Genomic DNA, 18523 nt, shown 5'->3' on the forward strand with positions numbered 1-18523 from the left:
TTGAATGCAGAAGCAGATATGAGAATCCAGCCGTCTTCTATCAAGACAGACATCAAAGAGGTTTGGAAAAATATATAACAATATCATGCTTCTAACTGAGTTTTTGAGAATATAGTTATTTTTCTTTCTTTTTTTTTTTTTGGGGGCGGGTCTGCAGCTCTGTCCTCGGGCTGGAGTGCAGTGGCGGGATCTCAGCTCACTGCAAGCTCCGCCTCCAGGGTTGCCGACCTCCTGCCTCAGCTCACTTTGATGGCTGGGACTACAGAGGCGCCCGCCCTCCCTTCCCGGCTTCAGTTTTTTTTTTGTATTTTTTTTAGTAGAAGGGTTTCACCGTGTTATGGGATGGTCTCGATCTCTGACCTCGTGATCCACCGTCTCGGCCTCCCAGGGTACTGGGATTACAGGGGCTTGGAGCCTGGCCTTTCGGCCCCGAGAATATAGTTATTTTTCATAAAAATGTTATTTATGTTCATGTGTAACAGCTTTATTGTTATTTTAAATGAATTATTAAATAAAAAATCCTGAGGTTTTTTTTTGTTTGTCGTTAGAGCCAGTGTCTCACTCTGTCTCCTAGGCTGGAGCGCAGTGGTGCAATTATGGCTCGCCGTAGCCTCGACCTCCTGAGCTCAAGCAATCCCTGCACCTCAGCCTCCCAAGTAACTGGGACTACAAGCATGCACCACCGTGTCCAGCTAATTGTTTTTAAATTTTTTGTAGATGAGGTCTTGCTATATTGACAGGGCTGGTCACTCTCAAACTCCTGGGCTCAAGCAATCCTCCCACCTCCGACCCCTGAAGTGCTGGGATTACAGGTGTGAGCCACTGGGCCTGGTGGTTCTTCCATTTTCTGTTGCATACAAGGGAGCCCCAGAAATGACAAACTGAATTATGCTCTGATCCTCCTGCTGAGCTACGGAGTTAGATGGCTGATGGTGAATGCATCTTTCCAAGAGAGAGGATCTCTCCTCTCTGGTGCCCTTCTCCCTATTTCCTGGTTCTTCCTTGACATATACCAGCTGGTGAACTGCAGTTTGAGAAGTGCAGAAAAGGCAGTGTAGCTCCAGCTACTCCAGAGAGAAGGAATGCAGTCCCCAACGGCCAGCCTCTTCAGGAGGAGGAAGGCTGGTGCTGCACTCCAGGCAAATTGGACAGAGCCCACGTGACCTGTGGCCCTGCTAAAGCCCTGGACATGATGTCTTTCTAACTACACAGCTAGGATTTCAGTGGCTGAGCACTGCAGTGACTTGAAGGTAACATAAGATAAATTCTATTTATTATTCCAAGCCTTTGATTATATTTCTTTTGGGAGGGCACCTGCCCTGATGGCTCTGACAAGCTCCTCGTGCCTGGGCCTGGTAGGCTCAGTCACTGCTTATTTTTTGAGCATGAACAACATTTGGCAGTGGCAGTGGGAATGAAAAGAGTGTGTAGGGAGGGGAAGGAGAGTCTTGCTGCTAGGGACTACTCTTCAGACTGGCTTGGGGTTGAACTTTGTTCAGAACCACTGAGCAGTGCAGTCATGCCAGCTTGCCCCTCCCTTCACTCCCACCCCTTCGTTGCCAAACTTGAAGCTGTCTCTTAGAGAACAGAAGTCAAAGGTTTCATGCATAAAATCTACATATTTGAAAGAAAAACACCTAATGATTCTGTCAAGGTTTTCACATAGGATCAGAGGGGCCACCAAATCTTATGCCAAATGCTTAGAAACTCGTAAGGTAGTAGTTCCTAACATTTTGTGGAACCTTTTCAGGATCAATGAAATACCAAATGTACATCTACATAAAATTTTGCATACTATTCTGGGGAATTTGGGTCCAGGGAGTTCAGGCTTTCCATGTACCTTTAATAACCCTGTGACTCCCAAGTTCGGAACCTTTGGTCTACAGTGTCTTTCTTGGCCTGGGACAGTAGTTGGATAGCACTTTTAGGTCTGATATATTCTTTCTTGGAATACTATTGGTGCTCAGGAAAATTCTGGGGATCCCACAGAATACATGGTTAGTAAACTAATGCTACATTCTGCCATCTTTATCTAGTATTCACCCTGTCCCCTCTAAATGATACAATATCCTTGTCAAGTGGTTGTCTAGCATCTGCTGAAACACTTCTAGTAACAGGGACCTATATTTCCTGACACATATTCTAGTCTGTCATTGTGTCTATTTAAGTGTACTAAGAACTTAACATTTCAGATGATTCTGTTCTATAACACATTTGCTCTGTCTAGCACAGCGTTTATATCATAGAGAGATAGAGAGATGATAGATAGATGATAGATTAGATAGATAGATAGATAGATAGATAGATAGATATGTAGATAGATAGATATTCGCTAAAGAAGGCATCTATTTCTGGGAAGGGATGCAAACATGAATAAGAAATGGTCATTGCACATGTTTTTATCTCAAACCAGAGCGCCAGAGCTTACTATTCTCTAATTCCCGTTAGGTCGGCATGAAATCCATTAGCCTAGCTCTTTGGGGATATGGTATAAATCAGCTGTTGGTCGATCTAGTGGTACTAGGTCATCCATCTCACATTTCCCACTTCCAGAGTTTATCTTTCCTCTCTTTTTGAAAATGGGAACAGTTGCCCATTGCCATTTTCTGTCCACATGCTCCATTCATTGTTATCCCTCAAAGTTCAACACGAAGAGTGAACTCCTCCTGTGTCGTGGGACGCTACACCATTTTCCAAGTCGTCTCCTCTCTACTTCCACATAGAGGAAAAAATAAGGCCTGACTCTAGGATTTGAAGTCTTTTCCCTCTTTATTTCAGTGTCATTTTTCTTGCAAATTCTGCCCTGCAGCGTGGTGCTTGTGGTCTTGCCAGGCTCACACCAAGTGCCCTGCTAGAGTAACGCTGGCAGTTATAGCAGAGCTCATGTATCTTGCAAGTCCTCAGAAGTTGTGGCTGTGTTTCAAAAGTTCTAGGTAGCTGAACTTCTCTACATAGATAAGTGCAATTTGTTTTAAAATGAAAGCATACTTCCTATTAAAAATGTGATTTAGGCTGGGCATGGTGGCTCATGCCTGTAATTCCTGCACTTTGGGAGGCCGAGGCGGGTGGATCACTTGAGGTCGGTAGTTTGAGACCAGTCTGGCCAACATGGTGAAACCCCATCTCTACTAAAAATACAAAAAATTAGCCAGATGTGGTGGCAGGAGCCTGTAATCCCAGTTACTTGGGAGGCTGAGGCAGGAAATTGCTTGAACCCAAGAAGTGGAGGTTGCAGTGAGCTGAGATCGTGCCACTGCACTCCAGCCTGGGCGGCAGAGTGAAATTATATCTCAAAAAAAAAACGAAAAAAAAGAAAAAAAATGTGATTTAAAAAATGTCACATAGCTGATTTTTACTCCTCTGCCAGAGACCACTAAGGGTGGTGTCTCTTCCCTACGGCCCAACATGAACATCATGATCAGCCAGCCTCTTTTCCTCACCAAGTCCTGTTTGTTCTTCACAGCAGGCATTGCCCCTTTCATGAAACTCACCCTAATCACGCTAGCCCACTCAGATCTCCACGTTAGTAGTTCCACTGATGAGCATTCCAGTCTATGATCACAGAAGGCACACAATGTAGTATTTTTTATTATACAATGTTATGTGCAGCTTCTGTGTTGGGTACTCAGATTTGGGTGAGCTTTCATAGACCTTTGGATTTTGTTTTTTAAGTGAACTGATACCTAAGCTATTTGTTTCACCCATACAATTAGAAAAATAGTGGATGCCTACAGGGTATGATTCGGGAGCACTAGGGAGAACTATCTCAAACCCAGAAACCTCTCCTATTAGGCCTTCATAGTGCCTGTGTACTCAATGTCAATGAAACTTTTATCCTTTTGGTTGCTGTCTCCTGACAACTATAAAATGCAAATAGCTCTATTCTCCTACCTTGGTAAATATCAGTAAAGAGTCTAGGGATTTTTTTTTAAGTGCAAGCAAGTTTATTAGAAAGGTAAAGGAATCAAGAATGGCTACTCCATAGGCAGAGTAGCAAGGCTAGGGATTTTTAACCAAGATGCCTCAGGGGCTGCTCTGGGGAAGAGGCAGCTCCAAGAAATGCCATCCCCACTTCAACTAGAGCCACTCTACTTTTGTTTTCTGGACGGAAGTTACCCTAAAACTTTATTTATAAACCATTCAGATGCAAAAATAATTTTTAAAAAAATATTCCTTTAGGGCAGTAATTCCCAAACTTTAGTATGCACAAGAATCCCCCTGCAAGGCTTGTTAACATGTAGACTGCCAGACCGTGCCCTCAGAATTTCTGATAATCTGCATCTCTAACAAGTTTCCAGGTGATGCTGCTGGTCAAGAGACCATATACAGTACTCTAAGCACTACTGCTGTACATGAATGTGTTTACAGCCTCCCAAATTCCCTAGGAGAAGCACTGGCAGGAGGTGAGGGTGGAGGTAAAGAGAAGGGGGAAATCTCCAGAATGGAAGTTGACTGGTTAAAAAAAAAAATCAGTCTCTCTGTTGATTTGTGTTTATTTATTTATTTTATTTTTTTATTTTTTGGAGATAGAATCTTGCTCCATCACCCAGGCTAGAGTGCAAAGGTGTGATCTCGGCTCACTGCAACCTCCACCTCCTGGATTCGAGTGATTCTCCTGCCTCAGCCTCCTAAGTAGCTGGGGTTACAGGCACCTGCCGCCATGCCTGGCTAATTTTTGTATTTTTACTAGAGATGGAGTTTCACTGTGTTGGCCAGGCTGTTCTCGAACTCCTGGCCTCAAGTGATCCACCCGCCTTGGCCTCCCAAAGTGCTGGGATTACAGGTGTGAACCACTGCACCAGCCAATATGTGTTTATTTTGAATCCCTTCGTCTTCATATCTAAAGTAAGAAGCTCCCAGTTAGTGTTTTGACCTTAGGGCTTTGGACCCTAACCAAGTACCAAAGGAGAGTTTCTCTATGCATAGTCCTAAGCACAAATGGGAGTAATAGCTGTTGGTCTAGGCCTTCCTGAAGCTTTGATTCACCTGTAAGTTTAAAGTCATAGAACTGGAAAGGACCACTAGGACTTCACATATGGCCTCTAGATAATGCTAACATATTGGCTGACGGAGTCATCTAGCATAGGCAGTGTGATGCCAACATCAGAAAATTCTAATGAGTTGGAGAGAAAGAAGCTGGCCAACCGTCTAATCCTACTAAATGTACAAATCAATAGAATTAGACAGAATCTTACAATATAAAGACAAATTTTATTGCCAGTAAAAGCCTTTAATAACTCATTTTATCCTGTTTCAGTAGGACCTTATTCTTTCTGATGAAAATCCAGCCATCGCACCTCTCATTAAAAATAAAATTATTTTGAAATAAATAAATATATAAAATAAATAGCATATACATTTTATAAATAGTTTGTCCTTATGCACAGTATCCATGCTTACATTTTAATATCATTTTCTTACAACCTACCCCATCTCCCACTTCCAATGACAGGAAAACTGCATGTCAGGACAGATGAGAAATCTGCAGAGCCAATGCAGGGAAGGCTTGCAGCAAGGCTGTAGCCCCAAGGATTTTCTTAATGAGACTTTTCCAAAGCTCTGTAGGTAGCATCCGTGGCAGATTCCTTGGCCTTTCATTTATACCCATTGTCAAGGTATTTGAGTAAATTGTGGGGTAAGACACCCCTGGCCCTTAGCAGGGGCTCCCATTCTTTGTTATGCTACCTCAGGAGAAGGAACATGAGTAAAGAAAAAAGTATATACAAGATTCCCTCGAGCCCAGCCCCCCCGTCCCTCCCCAAAATAACCCAACCTTGATATACACTTTGAACAACAAGGGAACAGCTGGGTTGAGTTCAACAGTAAGTGCTTTTCTGTTATCTAAAATGATAGGAAGGAAGGATTGAAAAGCTATGAATATAGTGCTTGCAGAGACAACCGTGACCCCAGAGTACATGGGTCACAGAGGGCACACCAGAGGTTCATTACCTATAGTGAAAGAGGTCTCTGGACATGGAGGGCAACTTAGAAGGATCTACAGGCCTGGGTAAAAAGTGAGTGAATTTCTGGTGTCGTTTAGTCCTGTATCCCTCCCGGGGTGAGCCGTCTTTATTCAGGGCTACGTAATACTGTCTCTCCGAGTCCGAATGTTTGTACAAGGTTGAGGCATAGGTGTTGTACCAGTTTTCTTCAAACTGTTCCCGGAAAACACATTCACGTGTGAGTTTCTTCTGTGAGGGTGAGAAAATAAAGCAGAACCCATTATATGACTATTTCTCCTATCCCGGCTTGCTAGTAGAGAAACCCTGAAATAGCAATAGCACATTGATGTTAGAAAATTCCAGTCCTATCTCTCTGTATTACTGGAGGTATCTTTCTTCCAAATAGCACAAAACACCCTTGTCTGTATCTCCTTCATTCTCTTTCATGAGCTACACAAAAATGTTTTAGTTGAAATCTTTCCTGGAGGGAGGAGATTGGAGGAGATGGCATCACCTGGCTCTTTGAGCCTAAGAATTGCTGCTATGGTCTCCCAGTGCCCTGCTGGCACCCACTGAGCTTTCTCCCTACTTAGAGCTAATGATGTTCAAATTCATTGAGATTACAGTCAACCATGTCAACTGACAGGCAAAGGCCTCAGATCTATATAAAGCTCCATGGGAGGTGAGCTGTGATCTCTCCTAATGAAGGGTCTCAGGCCTGTCAGTTTGAAAGCTCAGAAAAGATCTCCTTGAAAAGCTCTTCCAGTCTGGCTACTTCAGGCTGGCAGTTCCTGGGTCTCTTGCCTCTGTCCCTTCTCACACTTGATCTGACCGCCATACTACTTGCTGGGGTTGCCGATACTGAGTGCTGGGGACAGGCCTATCTCTTAGGTGTCACGGAAAAATGTGTTCTGATTTCATGGGGTGCAGGCAGCCAGAAAGTGTGCTATGTGACTCAAAAGCCAGAGCCAGGAGTTGGGATCCCCCGGAAGAGTTAAGGTCAGCAAATCACTCACCATTCCTCAGTGCTAGGCTAGCTTCCAGAATAGAGAAAATGCACTGCTGCTAGCCTAGTCCTAGCTGAGGGCTTAAGGCTGTCACCAGACCCTGGAACCCTCATTCTTCATTTGTTTGTTTCATTTGGCCTTTGGGACTCAACTGAAGCAATCTGGAAGTCAGGGACTGTGTTGTTAACCTCAGAATCCTCAATTTGAAAGCCTCTTCCACTGCCTATTTTTGTGCCTGCTAGTCTGCTACTCCTCTGGGTACACGTTCAAATTCAGATGTACTTCTCTGGAGGGTTAATGCCCCAAACCCTGACCGTCTACTGCCAAACCAGCACAGATTACTGTTATCATCAGACTAGCTGACCTTCTAATGAAAAAGGCAAAAGCAAATGTATCAGAGAAAAGCTTATGTTTTGGGGCCGGGTGCAGTGGCTCATGTCTGTAATCCTAGTCCTTTGGGAGTCCAAGGCGGGTGGATTACCTGAGGTCAGGAGTTCGAGACCAGCCTGGCCAACATGATGAAACCCAGTCTCTACTAAAAATACAAAAAATTAGGCTGGCATGGTGGTGCATGCCTGTAGTCCCAGCTACTCGGGAGGCTGAGGCAAGAGAATCACTTGAACCAGGAAGGCAGAGGTTGCAGTGAGCTGAGATTGTGCCACTGCACTCCAGGCTGGGCAACAGAGTGAGACTCCATCTCAAAGCAAAAAAACAAAAAACAAAAAAAAAAAACTTGTTTTGGTGGGGGCCAAATGAGTGAAGGTGTTATGTAGCAAGACCCTGGGCAGCCAAGAAGTAACTAAAAGACACTACTCCTTTACAGCTAAAAAAATACTTTCAAGTGCTAGATAATTTTTTTTTTTTTTTTTTTTTTTGAGATGGAGTCTTGCTCTGTCGCCCAGGCTGGAGTGCAGTGGCGCTATCTCGGCTCACTGCAAGCTACGCCTCCCAGGTTCACGCCATTCTCCTGCCTCAGCCTCCCAAGTAGCCGGGACTACAGGCACCTGCCACCATGCCTGGCTAATTTTTTGGTATTTTTAGTAGAGACGGGGTTTCACCGTGTTAGCCAGGATGGTCTCAATCTCCTGACCTTGTGATCCACTCGCCTCGGCCTCCCAAAGTGCTGAGATTACAGGCGTGAGCCACCGTGCCCGGCCCCCAGATAAATATTTTTTACACTTTTGCTTTACATTGTCCAAACACTGGTTGTAATAACTTCTGACAAAATACAAAACAGAAACAACAACAACAACAACAAAAAACCTTAAACTTACCGACCCATAGAGTTCTCCTCGCTCGTTCATTCCTAGGTACAGACCAGAGTCCACTCCCCGGATGCTGATCAGCCCCACAGCCAGGCTAATAAACTCCAGGATACCTAGGGCAAAAAGTGAACACTATTCCCGTTACCGGCATCAAACTCAGAGAAAGCTGTTCAGGTGACATGAGCTACCAGTCATTTATCCCCAGCTGGAGGCCAGCCCTGTGCGCCTTTGATCAACTGCCGATGAAACCATCTTTTGCAGCAAGAATGGAACCACAGAGAAGGTACTTTGTCTCTTTGGGCCTCAGTGTTTCCGTATGTAAAATGGGAAACACCGTCTTTGCTTCTACTCAACACTCTTAGGCATATTACGAGGAAGAGACCGTAAGAAGGCTTTGGCTACAAAAGCTCCATAATTTCAAGGTGCTATCGCTGTCAAATTCAAGAAGTGAGAAGTCAGTTTTCTGAATGCAAGAATGAGGACAGGTTTCTGTATCTTTCCAGTAACCTCCCTCTTCCTTAGAGCACACAGCATTACCTTGCTGTCCTCTAGGCTGAACTTGTTTTGTGCCCTGTCAGCCCCATGTCCTTAAAGCCACATGAGGCTGTCAACTGCCTGTAGCTGACTCTAACAAAGGCCACACAGGCCACTCCCTGTTTGTTCCCCCTGCTTATGGCAGGAGGCAAAACTTGGCCACATGAGAGCTTTCTCCTAAAAAGCGTTCTCAGCTAGTACAGCCCCAAGCTGACAAGCCTATCATTCTCCTTTGAGAATTTTAAGTTTATCCACAGCAAAGAGTTGGCAGGTGGTATTGGACTCATACTGATTTGAGATGTTGCAACTTTAAGGCCAAAGAGAAGAAATTCAGAAATGTCCTAGCTGACAATATTAGAGGTGAAGATTTGAAATGCTTTCATTTACTCAGCAGCAGTCCTAACTGGGAAAAAGGACCCAGAACTGAATTCCTAGTGATAATGAAGACTACAATTTTGTCCCGAGATAGGACGTCTATTATCTTGATACAGACATAATAGCCAACTAGATTCCTCTTTGATATTCCTGTCTCTAATCACATTTCTCAACATACAGACCAAAAACTTGTTTAAGTCATCCAGCGTATGAAATGAGCTCATATCTGGCTGTCTTATCCAAAATTGCAATTTTGTTTTTGTTTGCTTGTTTGTTTGTTTATTTTGAGACAGTATCTCGCTTTGGCACCCAGGTTGGAGTGCAGTGGTGTGATAATGGCTCACTGCAGCCTCAGCCTCCCCAGGCTCAGGTGGTCCTCCCAGCTCAGCCTCCCTAGTAGCTGGGACTACATGCACGCATCACCACACCCAGCTAATTTTTTATTTTTTCTAGAGATGGGGTTTCACTATGTTGCTAAGGTTGGTCTCAAACTCCTGGGCTTAAGCAATATGCACACCTCGGCCTCCCAAAGTGTTGGGATTACAGGCGTGCACCACTATGCCTGGCCCAAAAATGCAATTCTTAAGGGTAATATTCTATGTAATCTATATAGGGAGTAGAGCTGATTTTCCAAGATCAAGAATTTTAAGTGGCTAATTTTAAAATCAGGTTAAAAACTCTACTGGGAAGTCTCCTGAGGAACCCCAGTGACTCAAGCTGGTGGACTGCCGTTCAGGTATGGCAGCTTTGGGGCCACGTGCTTCCACAACCCACCCAGATCTATTGGAAGGATGTAAGGTTCTTCTGCGGCAATTCTATAGAACACTCAGGGTTTGGCCTTTGGCCTCTCACACTGAAATCCTCCAGGTTTTATTCTCAGTCTGGTTGTTATTAAATTTTACAGTACAAAGAAAGGAGTCTCGGGAAATGAGATTGAGACAAGACGGTAGGAGGGGAAGAGAAAATACCCAGTGCCAAGTAGGGGTTAATCAGGCACTGATTTAATGCAACCAAATCTTCAGCTGCACTGAACAAGGTTTTGCATTTGGTTCTGCTCTGTTTGATATTTCAATAAATGACTTGTAAGAGAACATATGAGGACTGCTTATCCTAGTTCTAGAAGACATGCAGCTGAGAGGGATGACATAATCAATATCCAAAGAGATTTCAAGAGGACAGAAAAACGGACTGGCTCCATAAACTATGCTTAATTAGAATCAATGTGAAGTCCTGCACTTTGGTCCCCCAAATTTCCCAAAGTATTTTGTGTTTGGGATTTGGTCGGGGGAGGGTGAGCCTCAAGTGCAGACAGTTGAGTTAACTGTACTACTTATTTCATGTCCTATTAACATAGTTGGTCTGTGCAAGGGTTTTATAATGATCTAGTTCTTTCTTTCTTTTTCTCTTTATACCCTGCTCCCATTTGCCCCTCCACTTCAGGCAACCATGTATATTTTCTTGAAAATGGGTACTGTTATTTTGTGTTCCTGTGCATTTTAATTATGTGCAAGTCTACCCATCTCTGCAATGGGGCAATGTGGCTTAGTAAAACACGACAATGGCAAGGAGACAACTGAACAAGGCAAACTCCGTGTGATGGGTGATAAGTGGATTATTAAAAAGCTAATGTACAGTTGGTCATGTAAAATTAAAAATTAGAAAGCTAGTGGAAAAAATACAAAAAAAAGCTAGTGTGATCTAAGGCCTCACTGATACAGGTCTAGTAACTAGCAAAAGGGAGGGGGGATTGTCTCGCTTCGCTCTGCCATGGTTAGACCACACTGAGAGTAGTGTGTTTAGTTCTACTGTGCTTAGAGAAGAAAATGGAAAAACAGAGCATGTTCAAAGGAGAGTGCCCAGTATGGAAAGGAAACCAGAAACCAGGTCATGATTCAGTTCTGGGTCTTAAACTCTGAGGGACACTAACATGTGGGAGCCTTCAGTTCTTTGCCTTTGCTCAGGCAGGTTACTCCTGAGCTTCAAGACTGAGTTCCCTCATTCTGTAAGTATCTCATGTCTCTGACAACCCTGAGCTCATTAAGTAGCAGAGCGCAGCTTGTGATCTCACTGCCCAAGACATAGTGTGAGAACAAATCATGAAACCCAAGAGGTGTGGCCATTTGAGTCACCACAGTTTTTCTCCAACTCTCTGTTAACCCTGATGCCAAAGGACAGATCATACAGGAAGTCACTTGGGTTGTGTCCAGTAACAGGGGTCTCCAACAGCTGGAACTATCCCTGTCCAGCTGTCTTTGGGCATCATTTTCCCTCGCCAACTTTCCTATTAGCTGGTTTCAAACTGTGGGAACCCAGTGGCACATGATGATGGAAGAGATATTCCTAAACCTTATCCTGAATCCCAGCCAGCATGAAGCAGGAGAGAAAATAAGCCATTTTCATATTTTCCCAGCTACAGCTGGACAGGGGTGTTAACAGCAAAGTGTTGAGGTGAAGTATTAAGTAGACAAAGTTTGTCCTCAGTACTCTTACCCCTTCAAGACCCAGGACCTCTCTCTACTCTGCCTCATCTTGACCTACCCACATCAGGCTCTGCCATTTTCTTGACAATTTCCAGACTCTTCTCTTCTTATACCTCTCTCCCCAGGCCCTCAGTCAAAACTGATCTGTTCTGGGCCCCGCTGCTTCAGAACCTAGCTAGATGACTGTCTAACGTGTCATTTAATCTAGTTGCATAACTTGCCTGAATCCTTCAGCCATCCTTTGGGGCCAAGACAGTGCTGCTTTGGCATCTTGCCAAACGAGAACCAGATCACTCAAGAACGAAAGCAGCTGCATGAGCCCACTCCATCCCACCTGGTGGGAGGACTCTCCTTCAGTTTGGCTCCGAAGCTCTGCTCTGCCAGTCCACAGGTGCCCCTCGGAATGTCAGGATCCTTGTGAACTTCATATAAATGCTACCAGCCAGGCGGTGATTGAAATACTCCTGGCTACTGATTGCAGATGGAGAGTGGAGAGCATATGCTGTGCCAACAGGTTATTATTTGGAGTCGGGACTGCTCTTGGGCTTAGCCTGACTTGTTCTGAACACATGGATTCCAGGGTAATCCTTGGGGGCCCTGCTCTCCAATTACAACAAATAGCTATTTACTTCACATGGCTTTTGGAGACTACCTCCTCCCCGCTAGCAGAAATCTATAATATTTTATATCTTAAGTCTGGCCTACTTTACCCTGCTGGAATGTTGACTGCTAAAGCACTTATGGAATGTTAAAGTTTCAATTTATTGAATACCCTGGCTGATTAACTCAAATGTGGAGGGAGGAGAGAGTTAGCAAACTCGAACGCCACCTCTTTCTGTGCCAAAAGCTAAACGGAGAAAGAATATGTGTTTTAAAGTTGGCAGGGAAGGTTACAAAGAGACAGCTTTGACCAGTTATCACTTTCTTTACAGGAAGTGCAGGAAAGTGACAGGAAGTCAGGGAAGGAGGAAAGGGAAAAGGTGATGCAGAGGTGCTCTTGGGCAGTGTTGTTTTCTTTTTTAAAGGCAAAACCAAAAATGAAGCAGTCAGTTAAGCAGCAGTGAAAATGTCCCTTCCTCCTGCCAATTTTATTTCCTTTGGTTTCTCCTTAAACTTAACACCCTTAGCAGACCTGGGAGATGAAAAGAAATCAAGATGTGTCTTTAGGGAGGTAATTAAAGACCGCTTATCCCAAGAGCCTATTACTGATTTATGTTGACCTTGTAGGTTACTGGGCTCAGCTTAGGCACAAAATCAGAAAAATATTTGGAGCTGCTGGGAGGCGTGCTCATAATTTCTCCACCTTCGCTGCCCCCACCCCACATTTCTCCATCATTTCATGACCTTTTTTTTGGTTATATATCAGCAATGAGTTACCCCGGTATCTTTATGCCATTTCAGGAAGCCTCTGAGGCCAGGGTGGGAGTCCCATTCCTTATGAAGAGGAACAAAAGGGGACTGCAAAATCACAAGCAATGAAAGGGAAAGGAGCCAAGTTAACACTCCCTCTCCTCCCACTCCACCTTATCACCCTTTTGAGGACCTGCTGCAAGTTTATACAGACACCTGCACCCCTCCATTACCCCTCCCAACCCACAGAACTCTAGCTGTGTTTGAGTGCATTTTTCCAAGATGCCATAGACCTCATTAGGGTTTCTGCCTGTTCCCAGCAAGGAAGACCAACCCTGCCCCTAAGTTGTTTGCCAGGCTTGGCCTTACCCAGCAACTGGCCCCTATGTTCCCCTTTTTGCTGTGCACTCCAGATGCAGCTCTAGCAAGGCATGGAGAATAGGAGGATGGAGAGATTTAGGGGGTTGGGGCAGATGTTGGCAAGAAGGAGGGCGGGAAAAAGAAGGGAAGGGTGTCATGTTTGAGTGTGGGCAGAACATCTTACTGGCTTAGGGGAAAAGGTGTCCTTCTTGGATTACAGGGTCCTTGGGAGGAAGCTGAGGACATTGGAGGACAGGGAGGGGCAAAGGTAGCTGTCACAGAACCCCCCATGATATCTTAGTAGATAATTGGAAATTGAAAATAAAAATGGCAAATTACTGAGGAGTGAACACATTTGCTTAGAAACTTAATGATCTTCGTCACAGATCAAGGCTTATATTAATTGTGTAATTAGTTCTATATGTGAGACAGGCAGCTGTGTTGAACAGTCTGTATAGTGGCAGGCAGGCAGAGACAATCCTGGATGAAGGTCGAACGTTTCCTGCTTTGGGCCCAAGAGACAACTGTTTCTGGGACTGGGAGTGGGCCCAGGACGGTTTCCTCACTGAGGCAAGGAGTCCAGGGGTAGTTTCCGGCAAAAGCTGCCCCCGGACTTGTGCCCTTACACGGTGGACACCGCGAGGTTTTCCTAGATTCCCAATTCATGCCAGGCTGCCTGGATTGGCTCCGACCCTGGACAGAGCGACCCCGAGGCAGGCAGACACCACAGCTGCCGGGTACCCACGGACCAAAAGCTATTTGTGTGCGGGCCGACCGCCTCACATGCCCATGGCCCATGCAGGATCCTGTTCCAGGAAAACAGCTGCCACAGCCCTGCTGCCTTCGAGGCTCGGCCCGCGCTGCAGGCACGGTCCCGGCCTCCTAGGCGAGAGCTCCCACCCCTGTCTCAGCTCCACCTGCTTTCATTCAAGGCTTAGAGTCCAGCTCCCAGAACTACCCCCTTGCTCCCCGGGGAGATCCGGTGGAGCGGCGAAAGGAGAGGCCTCACCGCAAGGCGCCCCCGCCCCCTCCTGAGAGTGTCCGAGGGTGCAGGGCCCCCTGATGTCGAGAGGCCCACGCCCGCGCCGTCGTGTCTCGCCTCGACTGGCCCGGATGACACCAAGCCCGGGGGGCGGTCCGCGGGCCCTACGCCGGAGCCCGGAGCTGTGGGCTCCCCAGTGCGCCGTCCGCCCGCCTCCCGTTCCCCCGACCGCGTCCTCACCGAAGCGGCTGTGGTCGTGGCGGGTGCCGTGCACCGTGCCGTTGGGGAAGATCTCCAGGTGGAAGCCAGTGCGGCAATAGAGCTGGCGGCGCCGCAGGATCCCCTTCAGGTGGGCGAAGTCTGTGGGTGAGCCACGCTGCAGCTTCCCCTCGATTTGGCCCAGGCGCTCGTTCAGGAAACCTGGGGAGTCAGCTAAGGGCACGTTCCCCAGAGACGAGGAGAAGCCGTGTAGATCCCAGTCCAAGGAGGCGAAGACGCCCCCCACCTCTGCCATGGCTGGGCAGATTGCGGCGCGGTTTGTGCTGGGCGCGCGCGGGCCGAGCCGGGGCCACGGGGCGCGAACTGCCTCTCCCCGCAGCGGGCGCGGGCGGTTCGGCGGCGCTCCCTCGCTAGCTCGCTTGCTCTGCGCTCTGCCGAGCTGCAGTCGACGTCTGTTCGCGTCCAAGGAACTTCTCAGCGGCGGGGAGCGTAGGGCAGCGCGCTCCTGACCTTGCTCTCAGTCAAAGTGCCTCTTCCCCTCCGCATCCATCTCCCCCGGCCTCTCATAGCTGGCTTCGTCCAGCTATCAGATGCAAACGGCACTTTATATACATACCCACTCCCCTTACATTGACATATTGGATATTTAAATACAAGCCACACCTCATTGGCATCCCCTCGGAGATTGGTGTGTGGGTTCTTTTTTTTTTTTTTTTTCTTGCATCCATTTGGCTCTTTTTGGGAGAGGGGGGTGGAGGGAGAGAGCGAGCGAGCTTCACTCCCTCTTTTATTATGAAAAAATGGCAGGAAAAAGCTACACATTGCAGTGAGGCATAACTGCTTTTGGCAGGTTCTTCTGAAACTGCTGATGAAATAACAGAACCCAGTGCGTGGAGGCCGCTGGCGCGCACGGCCACTCAAGGCCTGTTCCGTGGGGGTCTGTCTGTGTGCTGCCCGGGGGCTGTCCACACCTCCCACGCATCCTCGGGCTGCTATGCTAGCCTTTGGAAAGTGCCATGAGACCGGAGTTGGGGGGTTCACATGCTTCTGATCTCCTCTTGTTCCCCAGTTGGTCGGAGGCTGCGGAAGGGGCATCTGACCCGGGACAGGGACTCCCTGGTTTCTTTGTTCCACGGCCCCCAAGTCCTAATTCCTACCTGTATAGGTTGGCGGGGTACCGAGGAAGTGAAAAACCTGGAAGCCAATGCAGTTGCAAAATTTGGGGTTGGGGGTGGTGGTCCTTGTTGATTCCAAGGCGAGGGCCTTACTGGGTCTGAGAGGAGCGGGAAACCACTCAAGGAAAGGTGAATTTTTATTTTTTTCAAGAAAGAGACGTTACAGCTTAGGCTTAGGAAAAGGAGGGGGGAAGTAAGAAATAGAAAGCGATCTTTTTGAAAAATGATCTCCGCTGGCTTTCTGGGCACGCTTTTACAAGGCTCTCGAGAGCAAGCTCAATGAGAGGCCATTGGAAGCCTGGTGGGGGCTTCCCCCCTACCTCGTTTCTTGTTGGAAACAGGTGTTTCCTCGTTCTGTCCAGTGCCTTGCTCCGAGATATTCTATCAGGAAGAGCCGCAGCTGGGACAGGAACCGGCGGCAGCCAGGTCAACGGGCAGCGTCCAGAAGTCCTGGGGAGCAGGTGCCAGACCTGCCCTGCACCCCTGTACCTCTGTCCCGAACCTGAATCCTGGGGCACCTATTGGGCCCTGGCACTCGGCGTCCTGATCGCCTATTAAACGGTGTTGTTACTGGGTTTTCACCCGCCGCCCGCGATGGCTGCCTTCCCAGGCTCCCTCAGGAGAAACTGAACACCGGGAGCCCCGCGCCACCCCCTCTCTTTGCAGCGCCTCCTGCTGGAGACCCCCAGTCTCGTGGCAACTTTGAACTCAGGGTCACCACGAGATGAGAAAACCTATTCCGCGCAATTCACTTAGTGCAATTCAGGTCCTGCTCCTGGGCTCCCTCGTGCACCCTGAGCTCACTCCCTGGAACCGTAGCAATTCTCGGTTGGGAGTATTGCGGCTTGGTACTAGTGTGCCTCCGCATCTCAGACAGAACCTCTGAAACCAAGCACAAGATGTAGCACATAATAGGCACACTCAGAAATAATCTGAGGTGCTCCCAGTAGCAGGGAACATAGATGCAAGTCATCTTCCAATTGTAGGGGGACACAGAAATGCAGAAAGTGTCATTCATATTGAAGTATTTATGGATGAAATCATATGCTGTCTGGGATTTGCTATTAAATTATTCAAACTAAGAAGGCAGAAGGAGTGGAGGTATCGATGCGATTATTGTCCTTGTGTCGCTAATTGTTAAGCTGGGTGAGGGGTATATTGGTGTTTAATTATACTTTATATATATATATGAAAGTATATATGAAAATTTCCATAATTAAAAGCTTTATAAAATGAGACTGACATAAAGCAACTATTAGATTGGTGAAATACAAATAAATCAATCTTTCTTTCTTCTTTCTTCCGTCTTCAAAGAGTTTTTGAATTTAGTGGGAAGGTGGAGAAGGAAGGAAAGAGGTTAAGACAAGTACATAAATGACTGGAGTACAAGACAGTATCAGGTGCATGGTACTGTGTGGACTCAGAAAGACTGATCTGGAGGTTTAGGGCCCGGTTCTGGACTAAGGTGTCCTTTGTAATGGATGGGCCTCAAAGGGAAGATGGGAAGGGTTTTGCAAATTCAGATGGACCCCTTGCAGGAAGAGGAAAGTTGTAACAAAGCAAGTGGAACAATTTTAATTTGACCTCAAATGTGTTAAGTGTCTTCCATGTGGTGGACACAATGCTGGGCACTTTCCATCAGTGCTCAGTACCTCAAATGAGTATTGAGTGCCACATGAAATAGTATAGATGAAACTGCTTTGAGAAGCATGCTATATAAAGGATTTAGATGTCTCCATGATGATATAGATTACACACTGATTATGGCAAAGATCATTTCCTCAACAGTCACTTCAGGGTATTTATGCATTCTTTGTCCCCCAACATTCCCAAAGTCACCAACCACAGTTGGCAGATCTGGAGTCCTACTTGATCGAAGGTCAGAGATACAGGGATTCCATTGCCCATCTGGGGCTCTTTTGAGATTAAGCTATCTGATGGTTCTGTTTGAAATAATGTTCCTATGTCAAGCATCTCAGTTGACAGAGCACTTTCAAGAAAGTTGTTTTATTTTCACAACCTCGTGGAATATAAGGTGTCATTATCCCCATATTAGAAATGAGGAAATAGAGGGGGAGGTTAAGTGACTAGTACAGAATCCTATAGCAACTAAATAGCAGAGTCATAAATTGATCTCTGCTCCACTGGCGGCAAATTACTCTCAACTCATGGGATTTAGGATTATGCAAAGATTGGTGTGTTGAGGACAGTGAAATTTCACTATAGTTTAGTTTACGGAAAATCCTCAGCAGGATGCAACAACCTCAGACCAGAGTAGTACTGAATATATTGGATGAGAGGAAAATGTACATTAAAAAAGAAAGCAAACCTTCCCTGGATTCAGGGCATCATTTATAAAGTGAGGATAATTGCACCCCTTCACAGTGGTATTGTGAGGTATTGGGCACTGATGGAAAGTACCAGCGTTGTGTCCACCCCATGGAAGACAGTTAACACATTTGAGATTACTTCCTCCTTTCCCAATACCTCACAGGGTTGATGTGAAAAGGATGTGGAAAAACAAAACTGAAGGGAGAAAAAAAAAAAAAGTTCTGACTCAGTCTATAAGCAACCAAAGGCTGGGGGATAATCTGGCAGGCTCTGTTCCTTGAGAAAGGAGACAGTGATGCTAATAATGCTGGTGCTCACTAACCACCCCCCACCCCATGCCCACACATACCCCTGAGAGATGGGAAAGGATGTCTAGAACTGTTACTCTGCCCAGTTCTTCATTTTCTGGACAATTTACAATTTTTTTTTCCTTACTAATTGATATTCCCTGGGAAGGGGCAGGGAGAGCTGTATAGCTAGGCAAATCCTGAAGGTGGCATAGC

The 18523-nt window shown here is 46.3% G+C and overlaps 1 protein-coding gene across 1 annotated transcript; it reads right to left on the reverse strand.

Annotated features, from left to right (window-relative positions):
- Positions 1-4754: 4754 nt before the first annotated feature.
- On the reverse strand, positions 4755-17061 carry FGF16 (fibroblast growth factor 16). The gene is made up of 3 exons (XM_003917905.5): positions 14536-17061; positions 8224-8327; positions 4755-6191 (listed from the first exon to the last, which is right to left on the reverse strand). The coding sequence occupies exons 1-3, from the start codon at positions 14807-14809 to the stop codon at positions 5946-5948; spliced, it is 624 nt and encodes a 207-aa protein (XP_003917954.1). The 5' UTR covers positions 14810-17061; the 3' UTR covers positions 4755-5945.
- Between the last annotated feature and the right edge of the window lie 1462 nt (positions 17062-18523).

Source organism: Papio anubis, chromosome X (genome assembly GCF_008728515.1).
Source record: "Papio anubis isolate 15944 chromosome X, Panubis1.0, whole genome shotgun sequence".
In the NCBI taxonomy this organism is placed as follows: Eukaryota; Metazoa; Chordata; class Mammalia; order Primates; family Cercopithecidae; genus Papio; species Papio anubis.

What these genes read in the sequence shown, in the direction of transcription:
- FGF16 (XM_003917905.5), bottom strand. Translation starts at nt 14,809, where the DNA reads ATGGCAGAGGTGGGGGGCGTCTTCGCCTCCTTGGACTGGGATCTACAC. An exon ending in CCACGACCACAGCCGCTTCG is followed by an intron (nt 8,328 to 14,535) that starts GTGAGGACGCGG and finishes TTTTTGCCCTAG; the next exon opens with GTATCCTGGAGTTTATTAGC. An exon ending in GAGGAGAACTCTATGGGTCG is followed by an intron (nt 6,192 to 8,223) that starts GTAAGTTTAAGG and finishes TCACCCTCACAG; the next exon opens with AAGAAACTCACACGTGAATG.